General features: G+C 35.2%; 1 protein-coding gene across 1 annotated transcript; it reads left to right on the top strand.

The window, feature by feature from the left end:
• The first annotated feature begins 1630 nt into the window (after positions 1 to 1630).
• Positions 1631 to 3344, top strand: LOC127094334 (probable polygalacturonase At3g15720). The gene is made up of 7 exons (XM_051033175.1): positions 1631 to 1678; positions 1792 to 1929; positions 2074 to 2250; positions 2344 to 2551; positions 2645 to 2726; positions 2834 to 2942; positions 3018 to 3344. The coding sequence occupies exons 2-7, from the start codon at positions 1873 to 1875 to the stop codon at positions 3342 to 3344; spliced, it is 960 nt and encodes a 319-aa protein (XP_050889132.1). The 5' UTR covers positions 1631 to 1678; positions 1792 to 1872.
• Positions 3345 to 13271: the final 9927 nt, after the last annotated feature.

The following is a 13271-nucleotide window of genomic DNA, read 5'->3' as shown; positions in this document are numbered from 1 at the left end:
TGGCGTTGCCGGGGAATCGAATTAGCAACGGATTCATTGGAAAGCATGGTTAGACCTTTTCCTTGATCCTGAAGTCTCGTAGTAATTGCAATTTCCATTTTAGGCATGTATTTTTGATAAACATTAGCCATATTCAAATGCATCAATCAATTCAAATTAAATCAATGGACGTTTACGCAAACAAAACAGAGGAAATAAAACAACAACATTTTTTCAAAATGAAATTGCATTGATTCTGAAAGAGGGCCTATAAACAGGCAATTTGTGTACAAGGAGACAGAAATCCTAGTAAGAGGAAATTGTCAAGAAAACAAAGAGAAAGCTATGCAGAAAAAGTCCTATTGATTTTAATTCCACTACTGTCATCATGTCTTCAAACATCTCATCTCTTGCTGTCGGATAGAGGTGATTGGCAGGCTCTCTGAGGTATTTGTGTAATACCAGACCTGACATTTTCTATGCAATTGAAATGGTGAGTAGGTTTTTGAGTAAATCAAAGTGGTGTGAAGTATGGAGTTTTGTTCGTAAATCAAACCCCAATTCTCCTGTTTGTATCTTTAACCGCTTTTTATACTTGGATCATCATAGCTCATAAAGCTTGTTGTGCTAGTTGTCATCCAAGTTGCATCATCAAAATCTTCTTTTATTTTTCATCATCGAAGGCAAATTATCAAAAGCTCTTTTTATTACTTCTTTAGATAACATGCAAAACACCGTTCCACACATACCACTATCTGATAAACTATCAACAAAAACTCAAATGTTCCATGTCTAGGAATTTGCATGCCAGAATCTCATAGCACCTACCTTATCATCCACACAGTCTGCAGAGGCCAAGAGGCTAGGGAAAAGATTTCCTATGGCTTCATTTCCAAGGCACACGGATTTCCAACACAGAACAAAATTGTTATTTTCTAATTTTCCTAAGAGGCTAGGGAAAAGATTTCCTAAGACACTGATTCAAATCCTCAATTATACTTAAACTTAGTTTTATACTTATTTTTGTAGTTATACTTAGTTTGTCATTGACATTACCTTTTTAAAAAAAATATATAGATTCCTTCTGATAGACATAATCTTATTCGAAGCATGTCATTTACTAAAGGTTAGTAATCTCTCAAAATCGATTTAACATTAAATTTATTTAACTATAAGTTAGTGAATGAAATTAGTAGCATTTTCTTCTTTCTCTTTCATGTAACCAAAAAAAGGATTAGTAGTATATTTTTAGATTTTTCTGTCCGACAAAATACTACTCATAATAAATATTTGATATAAAGACAATTCAAATACTATATCCTAAAATTTAAAAATTCATTATGACCCAACAATGATTTGTTTGTTTGTAGTTAGTCCTATAGACATAGAAATCATTACAATTATTGGTAATAAGTATGATTTCCTCTACTATTTGCTCTCCTCCAATATATAAATAACTGTGATTTCTTTTATTTTTCTCAAAAAGTATTCAAGCTTAACACAATATATTATTAGTATTTTTATAAAATTAGTTTTTCTTCTTATTTCAAAGATGAAAGGCATTTTTTCTCTTCTTCTAGTGTTTTGTATTTCTTCACTTCGTATGTGCTCTACATTTGAAAATCATAACCAAGTTGAACAAACCTTTAATGTTGTTAGTTATGGTGCCAAGGGTGATGGATATACAGACGATTCAAATGTATATATTTTTTTATAATTTCTTTTTTTTCATGCATGTTTTTCATATATATTATTTATTATGATAGAAAATCTTTCAAATCTTATATGATTATTTTAACTTTTATATAAAAGGCTTTTCTAAAAGCATGGGATGATGTGTGTGGTACCACTGAAGGCAAACCAACACTTATAATACCTAAAAAAAAAACTTTTATGTTGCAACCTATGAAGTTTCAAGGTCCTTGCAAATCTGAGACAATTAATGTTGAGGTGGGTTATACATTTTTTTAATGTATTTAGTATCCTGTGTGTGAGTCCATAAGAAATTGTAACTCACTTTTCTATGTTAAATATGTCTCACTTAATATATATATAATTTGATAAAAATAATGTTACTAATATTTAATTTGACAGATAATGGGAACTATCACTGCACCAGAAAGTAGGAAGAGTTGGAAATGGGATAATAATGATAGTGAAACATGGATTGAATTCTGTCATGTGAATGGCCTTGTTATTAGTGGAGAAGGAATAATTGATGGTCAAGGTAGTTCCTGGTGGAACGATGTTGGCGAAGGTCATAGACCAACAGTAAGTTAATTACATGTTAACAATAGTTTATCATAAAAAAATTTAAATGATTTTTATAATATAATGGCAAATTTAAATGACATGTATGTGCAGGCTCTTCGAATTCTTAAATGTGAAAATTTTCAACTAAGTGGCTTAAGACACGTCAATAGTCCAAAAAATCATTTGAGCATAAATTCATGCACGGGTGCATTAATCTCCAATCTTCATATGACTGCTCCAGAAGATAGTCCTAATACTGATGGGATTGATATTTCATCATCGACACAGATAGACATCCAACATTTAGTCATCTCAACTGGTTAAATCCTATATTATTCTCTTTTGTTAATGAGATGTGTTTCTCATAAATTATTTACATCTTATTAACTTTCTTAACTACTATTTATTATAGGAGACGATTGCATCGCTATTAACTCTGGTTCCCAATTCATAAACATAACTGATGTTTTTTGTGGACCTGGTCATGGTATCAGGTTAGTTGTTAAAATGATCTTATGGTTTTAAGATCTACATTATGCAATTATTTCATCGACAATGATTTAAACTATAAATACTCTTGAATGTGTTGTTGAATATATAGTGTTGGAAGCCTTGGAAAAGATGGGAGTTATGCTACCGTAGAGGATGTATATGTACGAAATGTAACTTTCACAGAAACGACTAATGGTGCTAGAATCAAGACATGGACGGTAAGTAAGAATTGATTATATATAGATTTAATCACAATAAAAATAACAAATTTTTGTATGTACTTTTTTATATAGGGTGGATCCGGGTATGCGAGGAAGATCACTTACGAAGATATTAAACTTTTTGGTGTGAAGAACCCAATTATTATTGATCAACAATACGATGCTTTACAAGGAAAAAGCAAAGCTGTGAAAGTGAGTGATGTTACATTCCGAAACATTGAAGGAACTGCAAACGATGAGAAAGCAATTGAGTTGAACTGTGACTATATTGGATGCACCAAAATTATACTAGAAAATATTAATATAACTGGTCTTGATGGAAAGACAATATCTGCAACATGCAATAATGTACAAGGGTCGTGCACTTCATGCACACCAAATATCCCATGTTTTTCTTGAAATTGTCTTAGGGTAAGTTTTTTAGCACACAGCTTATTATATTATTGATCATAATAATAAGTTTTGATTCTTAAATGTCAAAAGAGGGTCAAGCCATTTATTTGAAAGGACATTATTGTCTCGATTAGAAAAGAAATTTTATCAATGTATGATATTCTTAAGAAATAATTTGTTATGTTTTTGTTCTAAGGGTGAATTTATTTAATTGAATATTTGTTTTGCGGAGTTACATAGGTCTAAGCACTACTTTGTAGGAATATTTATTTGAATAATTGTTTTTTTAACGAAAAGTGAGCTATTTGTCTCTTCTGGTTGGGATAGTTGTTAATATTGAGAATCTCAGCTACAAAGAAGAAAAATAGTGAAAAGTTTGTTATTTGGATATATATATATATATATATATATATATATATATATATATATATATATATATATATATATATATATATATATATATATATATATAAAAGGAGAAGAATTTGTAATTAACTCTCAAAACTTCTCTAACTTATTTAGCTTTTACCCTTATCTTATCTATATATGTACAAGGGATGCTAACCACATAGTAATAAGAGGGCCTAACTATATATAAGGGCCATAATGCAAATAGCTAAGCTGATATTTCCCTTCAAGTTGGACTATGGATTGAATAAAGTCTTAACTTGTCTAAAATGGTAGATAAAATTTGAGAATGCAAAGTTTAGTGAATATGTCTGCAAGCTGAGCAATGGTAGAAACATGAAGCAAGTGAATGAGTTTGGAATTCATCTTCACTCGAATAACATGACAATCTGGCTCTATATGTTTGCTTTCATGGAATGTAGGAGTTTGAGTAAGATAGATAGTTGATTACTATCACAGTAGACATAAGCAGGTTGCGGAAAATCAATCATGAGATCATTGAAGAGATATTGCAATCATTGCAATTCATAAGTCAAGGAAGCCAAGGCCATACACTCAGCTTTTGATGGAGAACCCAGAAACAATGTTTTGTTTCTTTGACTTCCAACACAGGAGGGATGAGCCAAGAATAACACAATATCCAGTAATGGACTTCTGGTGTCAAGGCATCTTGCCCAATCATAGTCAGCAAAACCATAGATCTTAAAGAGAACTAGAAGATGCGAACAAAATGCCTCAAGGGGAGAAGGATTTGAGGTACCTGAGAATTTGTGTGGCACCCTGATAATGGGGCAAGAGAGGTTTAGACACATATTGACTAAAATGTTGCATAACATATGAGATGTCAGGCCTTGAATTTTTCAGGTAAATTAGTATGCTAGTGATCCTTTGATAGGAGGAAGGGTCCTTAAGAGGTTCACCATCTGTGACAGATAGTTTGGTTGTGGGATCAAAGGGAAATAGAATACCAGTCATTCCCTTTGGGAATTATAAATTATTTGTAATTCCCTTATGCTCAATATTGGAGGAGATAGAACAACAATAATGCTTATAGTGGGAGAGCATTTATTGTAAGAGAGGACAAAAGAGAGAGTGTAAGGTTTTTCAAGGGACAAAGAATATGCATTGTTAGAGATATAATAGCAATGGTAGTCTGCTAGATAACTAGGAGGATGAGAGACCCTCGTGGATTGCCTAATAGGTAAGACAGGCACATGACCAATAGGTGCATCAAGTACAGGAGAAGAAATGCTAAGACCATTGGGAAATGTATGGCTAGGTGAGGGAAGAGGGTTAGGACAGTGAGAGACATGTCTACTTGATTGATACTGATGACTGCGGTGTAAAGAGCTGCCACTAGGTGAATGGTCATTGTCAAGAATAAAGTCAAGGGGTAGTATGTTAGGACTAGGAGGGATATGCAGGTCATTCCTGTCAAATTTTTCAAAAGGAGAACTAGGAGAGGAGCTAGGACTAGTGGATAAGGACAAATCAGTGTTGGACTGCTGGTTGGGGAATTAAGAAGAGAGTGGGTCATCAAACAAGTTTTTCTCATGGTGAGATTGAGGAGGTGAGTGATGTAAGGGACCAGATTTAAAGGGAAATTGTGTTTCATAGAAAATTACATTTCTAGAAACAAAAACTAAGTGGTTTTGGAGGTCATACATAATATATCCCTTTGTTCCTCTCTTGATAACCAAGAAATATTGTTTTCCTAGCTCTATAGTCAAATTTTATCCTATGTGCCTGAAGTGTGGATGCAAAACGCAAGTAACCAAACATTTTTAGGGGTGAGAGAGAGAGAGAGAGAGAGAGAGAGAGAGAGAGATTCATTGAACAAGAGTTCATAAAGGCATTTGGACTATAATAAAGAGGTAGGCAACCTATTGATGAGATGTGTGACATGTTGGACACATAAATTCTACATAGGTAATGTTAGAGTGAAAGAACAAGGATCTAGCCACATTAAGGATATGTTGATGTTTTCTTTCAACCACCCCATTTTGTTGGGGTGTCTCTACACAAGATTTCTGATGGATGATACCTTTTGCTAAAATAAGTTCAGATAAGGAAATAAATTTTGTGCCATTATTAGACCCGAGGCATTTTAAGGATGTTTGAAACTTATTTTCAATGTAGGCTACAAATTGAATGAGGTCACTACGCCAAAAACTGGAATAGACAGCGCCCCTTAGAGGGCGCTTTATTACAAAAGCGCACTCTAAAGTGAAGAGAAAAAATAAGGAGCATACTATTGGAATAGACAGCGCACTTTAGAGGGGGCTTTTGTAACAAAGCGCACTCTAAAGTGAAGCGAAAAAATAATGAGGAAATGGAGGGACACCAATAGAGGACGCTTTATTGAAAGCGCCCTCTAAGGGTAACCTTAGAGGGCGCTTTTTAAAAAGCGCTCTCTATGTCCATGTACATTTCCAGTTTATAAGGCGCTTTTGGAAAGCCTTAGAGAGCGCTTTTAGAAGCGCCCTCTTAGGCCCCCTTTAGAGGGCGCTTTTGTAACAAAGCGCCCTCTAAAGTGAAGCCAAAAAAAAATAATGAGGAAATGGAGGGACAACAATAGAGGGCGCTTTAGTGAAAGCGCCCTCTAAGGTTACCCTTAGAGGGCGCTTTTAGAAAAGCGCTCTCTAAGTCCATGTACATTTCCAGTTTAGAAGGCGCTTTGGGAAAGCCTTAGAGAGCGCTTTCAGAAGCGCCCTCTAAGGTCCCATTTAGTAAACATTAAAATTATAACATATACTGCATGTCTCTTTATTTTCCCTCTCTATAAGCTATTTCGTTTAAGTAACTGGGTTTTTCTCTACTGCGATTACTCTCTACTGCGATTACTCTCGTCCTCCGTTCGTTCTCCCTCCCTCACCGTCATCGTCGCCGTCGCCTTTTTCTGCTGCTGCGTTCACGTTCACGTCCACCGTCACTGTTCACTTTCTTCTCCATCGTTACCGTCACCTTGAAGGTATTTCTCTTCTCCATCGTTACCGTTCACTTTCTTCATGTGTTTGATTAGGGCATTTTCTAAACTTAGTTTTACATTTTGTGCATTATGTTGATTAATGTTGTTTAGGGCAAACTGAGTTTTTTATTTCTGATTGAAAACTGATATCATTTGAAGTGTGTTTGAGCTTGTGCTTGGAAGTTTGATGATTATGGATGCAAGTTTGTTCATGTTCCAAACACCATAAGTTTGCATTGGTCTTTTGCATGCAGTAGGTGTGTGTGAGTTTGTATTCAATAATGATAAAAAAAAAAGAGTTTAGATTGTTGTAACATGAGAGAAATGGAAGGTATATGAATGTGTTCACGTATTGAATCATTGTCTTACTTGGGTCTTATTGAATCATTTCTATATTACAGATAAAATGGCTAACCAAGACGATACCCATGACGCGAATGGATCACGTAACAATGTTGAAAAAGAAATCAAACGAGGATTGACTGTTATGAAGTCAATCATTCGTGCAAGAGACAAGGGTGTAAAATTTGAAGTACATTGGAGTGCTGAAGACCAACTAATTGAGCCTAACGGTTCAATGTTGGCAAGTTACATTGGTTTCCTTGTTCGACAACATATTCCGATTACATGTGATAATTGGAGAAGTCCGGACTTGAAGGTTGGCAAAGAAAAAATATGGTCGGAGATACAGGTACTTATCATATATTGTTATATGTTTTTTTTGTTGACTATTTGTTGACCATATATTGTTATAATATTACTTTATAATAACACACTCCATGTGTATGTTTTTTAGAGATCCTTTCACATCGATGAAAGCCGGCAAAAATATTGTATTCAATTGGCCGGAAAAAGACCACTGCTGCTGTACACGGTGAACACAGAAACACTCTGTTTTTTGTTGCATCAACTTTGCAACCCTGTATTGTAGGCAGAATTTAGGACTTCTCAAAGTTGATTTCTTGTTGCTTTGTCGTTCATAAAATACACCACTAAATTCTCTGCGTTTAATTTTTAATTTTTTTTCATCAGGCTTGTGTCTCAATAGAGGATGGGTATCTACCTAAAGTTACTTTTGTAGTGGTCCAAAAGAGACATCACACCCGTCTCTTTCCTGTCAACCCCAAAGAGACCGATAGAAGTGGAAATATTATGCCAGATTTTTTCAATATATTTCTCAACGCAGCTGGTATATATTATCATTTGAATTTATCACTTTTTGCTGATTTTGTTGTTCTAAATTGTCAAAGGAACCGTGGTAGACACCAGCATTTGTCACCCTAGGGAATTTGATTTTTACCTTAACAACCATGCAGGAATTCAGGTAATATTAGCTATGTCATTTAACTTTATGCCATTGTTTACTATTTGTTGCTCAATCGCCTTTTGACAGTTCTGTGTTATTTGCATTTGGACGTGTTCTTTTTGCAGGGGACTAGTCGACCAACGCATTATCATGTGCTGTATGATGAAAATAAATTCACTGCAGACCAGCTACAGAGTTTGACCAATAACTTGTGCTACACGTAATGATATGATTTTCTTTTTTAATCTTAATTAATGTTTTCTAAACTTGTACTGTTTTCATTTAATTTTAGAAGCCTTCTGATACTATTTTTTTCCATTCAGTTATGCGAGGTGTACTCGATCTGTCTCAATAGGTTTGTTACTTGATTCCCTTTGCTTGTTTTTGTTTTAGGCTATACAAAACTTTAGTTTAACAAAAATGTTATCTTCTATGCAGTTCCTCCTGCCTATTATGCACACTTGCTAGCTTTCCGCGCTAGATACTACATAAGTGAAGTTGAAAATTCTGATTCTGGTTCTGCAAGTGGAAATAGGAGTGCCACCAACTTTGTGTCGACTCTGCCATCTATCTTGGAAAACGTCAAAGAAGTAATGTTTTACTGTTGATCTTGATTTGTCGTACAAGTTTCGAGGATAGATTTGGGAGTTAGGATATTCACCATGCCTTTTTTGGATATACTACTTATGCTGCCATCTGTTTTTTTGGTTGAGCCTTATTTTGTATGGATGTGCGATAGAACTACTAGACAACTTTTGGATATACATAACATGTTTGCCACCATGGGTGGATGGGCGTTATTTTGTTTAGTATTGGTTAGAACTACTAGACAGCTTTTGGATACAGTGGTCACTGGGTGTTGGTTGCTATGGATCTTTCGAGACTAATAGTGTATTATCTCGATTCGTTATCGGGTGATTGGAGTAAATATCCGAGTATGAAGAAGACGGTTGACGCGTAAGTGAAATTCCCCTAAATATTCGTGTGTATTTGTATATTTAATTATGTCTGTCAGATTGATCTCAATATACGTTTTTATTTTGTTAGGGCAATAATAAAATTTAGATCGAAAAAGAATTATCGTAATAGGAAGGACATTACCTGGATCAGAGTTCAGGTATATATTAAGTATCTTATTTTTGCTTATAATAGTGTTTGTTTTTTTGCTTATAATAGTGTTTGTAAGAAATTAACTATATATATTGTTTGTTTTTCTGTGTAGTGTCCTCAGCAAAATAATTCGGTCGATTGCGGATTTTTTGTATTGAGATTTATGAGAGATATCATTGCGTTGAATCGTATAGACATCCCAAAAATGGTATGGAATAATAACTTAGGGTTTATTTTAATATTATCGGATATTTCATCTAATTTGTTACTAAATCATGAATATGTTTTATTCTGTTAATTGTAGTACTTTGAGGAATACAAATCTCACTCAAGAGCTCATTTGGATGAAATGAAGGATGAATTGTGTCAATTCATTGTTGATCAAAGAATCATATAGCTAGGTTGTATATTGTTGTACATATATGTATGAAATGTTGTTGTTGTATGCTGTTGTTGTATATATGTTGTATATTGTTGTTGTACTTTTACTAAATCATGAATATGTTGTTGTATATTGTTGATCAAAGAATCATATATTAATGTTGTATATATGGAGGATTAATGTTGTATATAAATGGATTCATGTTGTATATATCAATGGATTAATGGTGTATAACATTCGATTAAAGGATGAAATCAATATGAATTTTACACTTTTGCAGCATGCGAACAGGTTACCAATTAAATATCCACTGTTTTTCAAACAAATTTTTTTAAAATAACTAACACTTTAGAGGGCGCTTTGTCCAGAAAGCGCCCTCTAAACACTTTACATTGACAACTTTAGAGGGCGCTTTTTCCTGAAAGCGCCCTCTAAACACTTTACATTGACAACACTACGCCAAAAACTGGAATAGACAGCGCCCCTTAGAGGGCGCTTTATTACAAAAGCGCACTCTAAAGTGAAGAGAAAAAATAAGGAGCATACTATTGGAATAGACATCGCACTTTAGAGGGCGCTTTTGTAACAAAGCGCACTCTAAAGTGAAGCGAAAAAATAATGAGGAAATGGAGGGACACCAATAGAGGATGCTTTATTGAAAGCGCCCTCTAAGGGTAACCTTAGAGGGCGCTTTTAAAAAAGCGCTCTCTATGTCCATGTACATTTCCAGTTTATAAGGTGCTTTTGGAAAGCCTTAGAGAGCGCTTTTAGAAGCGCCCTCTTAGGCCCCCTTTAGAGGGCGCTTTTGTAACAAAGCGCCCTCTAAAGTGAAGCCAAAAAAAAATAATGAGGAAATGGAGGGACAACAATAGAGGGCGCTTTAGTGAAAGCGTCCTCTAAGGTTACCCTTAGAGGGCGCTTTTAAAAAAGCGCTCTCTAAGTCCATGTACATTTCCAGTTTAGAAGGCGCTTTTGGAAAGTCTTAGAGAGCGCTTTCAGAAGCGCCCTCTTAGGCTCCCTTTAGAGGGCGCTTTTTTTACAAAAGCGCCCTCTAAGGTCCCCTTTAGTAAACATTAAAATTATAACATATACTGCATGTCTCTTTATTTTCCCTCTCTATAAGCTATTTCGTTTAAGTAACTGGGTTTTTCTCTACTGCGATTACTCTCTACTGCGATTACTCTCGTCCTCCGTTCGTTCTCCCTCCCTCACCGTCATCGTCGCCGTCGCCTTTTTCTGCTGCTGCGTTCACGTTCACGTCCACCGTCACTGTTCACTTTCTTCTCCATCGTTACCGTCACCTTGAAGGTATTTCTCTTCTCCATCGTTACCGTTCACTTTCTTCATGTGTTTGATTAGGGCATTTTCTAAACTTAGTTTTACATTTTGTGCATTATGTTGATTAATGTTGTTTAGGGCAAACTGAGTTTTTTATTTCTGATTGAAAACTGATATCATTTGAAGTGTGTTTGAGCTTGTGCTTGGAAGTTTGATGATTATGGATGCAAGTTTGTTCATGTTCCAAACACCATAAGTTTGCATTGGTCTTTTGCATGCAGTAGGTGTGTGTGAGTTTGTATTCAATAATGATAAAAAAAAAGAGTTTAGATTGTTGTAACATGAGAGAAATGGAAGGTATATGAATGTGTTCACGTATTGAATCATTGTCTTACTTGGGTCTTATTGAATCATTTCTATATTACAGATAAAATGGCTAACCAAGACGATACCCATGACGCGAATGGATCACGTAACAATGTTGAAAAAGAAATCAAACGAGGATTGACTGTTATGAAGTCAATCATTCGTGCAAGAGACAAGGGTGTAAAATTTGAAGTACATTGGAGTGTTGAAGACCAACTAATTGAGCCTAACGGTTCAATGTTGGCAAGTTACATTGGTTTCCTTGTTCGACAACATATTCCGATTACATGTGATAATTGGAGAAGTCCGGACTTGAAGGTTGGCAAATAAAAAATATGGTCGGAGATACAGGTACTTACCATATATTGTTATATGTTTTTTTTGTTGACTATTTGTTGACCATATATTGTTATAATATTACTTTATAGTAACACACTCCATGTGTATGTTTTTTAGAGATCCTTTCACATCGATGAAAGCCGGCAAAAATATTGTATTCAATTGGCCGGAAAAAGACTCCGAGGATTTCGATCCTTTTTGTCCAACAAATTTCTCAAGGATGAGGAAGGAAAATTTGTTGAAGCAGAACGGCCAATGAAGTATGCCGAGATTATTTCAGCCGATGAATGGGATAACTTTGTCGCCAAACGAAGAAACGAAAAATTCCATGTAATGTCTATTAATTATGGTATTATACAATTGTTAAGTTACTTGGTTCTAATATGCCTTAAACTTTTTTATCCAGGAAGTAAGCGACAAAAATCGGAAAAGGGCATCAAAACCCGCGTATCCGTACAAAAAAGGGCGTACGGGATATGCACGGTTACAACAAAGAATTGTGAGTATATTCAAATGCTATGAGCTTATACATTGTCACAATATGTTATAATTGATGATCTTATAATCTAATTCAATGTGTAGCTAGCCGAGGAGAAAAGTGACACAACATCTCTTCCGGAGCACGTATTATGGAAGGCTGCTCGGGTTGGGAAGGATGGGGATGTCGTTGAAGCGGTCCAAACTGTTTATGACGAATGTGTAAGTATATGTAACATTATTTCTTTAATTATATCGAAAATTTTGTTAGACATATAATTCATTTTTAATCTCCTCTGATAATATTTCAGGAGACTTTATCCCAAACCTTACCTTCAACCGAGGTCCAGGATTGCAGGAGCGTACTTAGTCGAGTACTAAATGTTCCTGAGTATTCCGGTCGTGTGAGGGGTAAGGGTTTTGGTGTGACTCCGTCGTCATTTTATAAAAAACCAAAAACAAAAAATCCTACCAACAAAGAGGTGATGGAGACCTTGGCGGAGTTAAGGGCACAAGTACTCCAACTGCAAAACGAGAATGCAAGGTATAGAGAGGAAAGGTGCGCCTCCGAGGCAAAAGATACTAGTGACCGAGCTAGTATCAATTGTCAACCGAAATTTCCCGAGGTAATTATATATGTTATTATGAAATTAAAATAGCACTTTTTTACTTGACACATATACACGTTAACAATAACATTTATTATTGGTTTAGGGCATTTCACCTTGTCAACTGTATCTATCGTCACCAACTTATCGCATGGTTGGCAAGGGAAAAGTGCACAACACTTCGGGTGAATTACTTCACCATAATCCCCTCCCGGTGGGATATATGAAAGTTTCGGTTGACCTTGTATTAGATACCGACGCGCTTCTACCATTACCTGACGTTGTTTCAGAGACAACGTTGATGCGAGAAGCAGTCGGATCCTTTGTTGGATGGCCGTCAGATCTAATTTTCCCAGATGCCGAGGTATATATGTTCTAAATGATTATGAATCTTTAGTATTCACATTTCAATTCAGCTACAATTATGATATTTAATCAATCCTTATTACATGGTAATGTTAGACTCCTACAAGACCCACGCATAAAGCTGGTAAAGGGATTTCAAGACGCATCGAGTCGGTTGCATCTCTAAAAGAGGTACAAATATATATACCTATTGAATTATATACGCAACGATTCTGTTGCATCACAAAAAGTCATGATTTAATTTATATGAATTTTTAGGTTCCCGGTCGAAAGTTGAAAAAAGCTGGTAACGATATTCCTCCAACGACGTCCGGGACAAAATCTC

The sequence above is a fragment of the Lathyrus oleraceus genome, chromosome 6, assembly GCF_024323335.1.
Source record: "Lathyrus oleraceus cultivar Zhongwan6 chromosome 6, CAAS_Psat_ZW6_1.0, whole genome shotgun sequence".
NCBI classification, from domain to species: domain Eukaryota; kingdom Viridiplantae; phylum Streptophyta; class Magnoliopsida; order Fabales; family Fabaceae; genus Lathyrus; species Lathyrus oleraceus.
The sequence above is the reverse complement of the archived record's forward strand: the minus strand, read 5'-3'. Positions and strand labels throughout refer to the sequence as shown.

Bases quoted from the DNA above. Each gene is read 5' to 3' on its own strand.
- LOC127094334 (XM_051033175.1), top strand. From the start codon at position 1,873: ATGTTGCAACCTATGAAGTTTCAAGGTCCTTGCAAATCTGAGACAATT. The intron at 1,930-2,073 runs GTGGGTTATACA...TTAATTTGACAG, and splicing joins CTGAGACAATTAATGTTGAG to ATAATGGGAACTATCACTGC. The intron at 2,552-2,644 runs GTTAAATCCTAT...TATTTATTATAG, and splicing joins ACATTTAGTCATCTCAACTG to GAGACGATTGCATCGCTATT.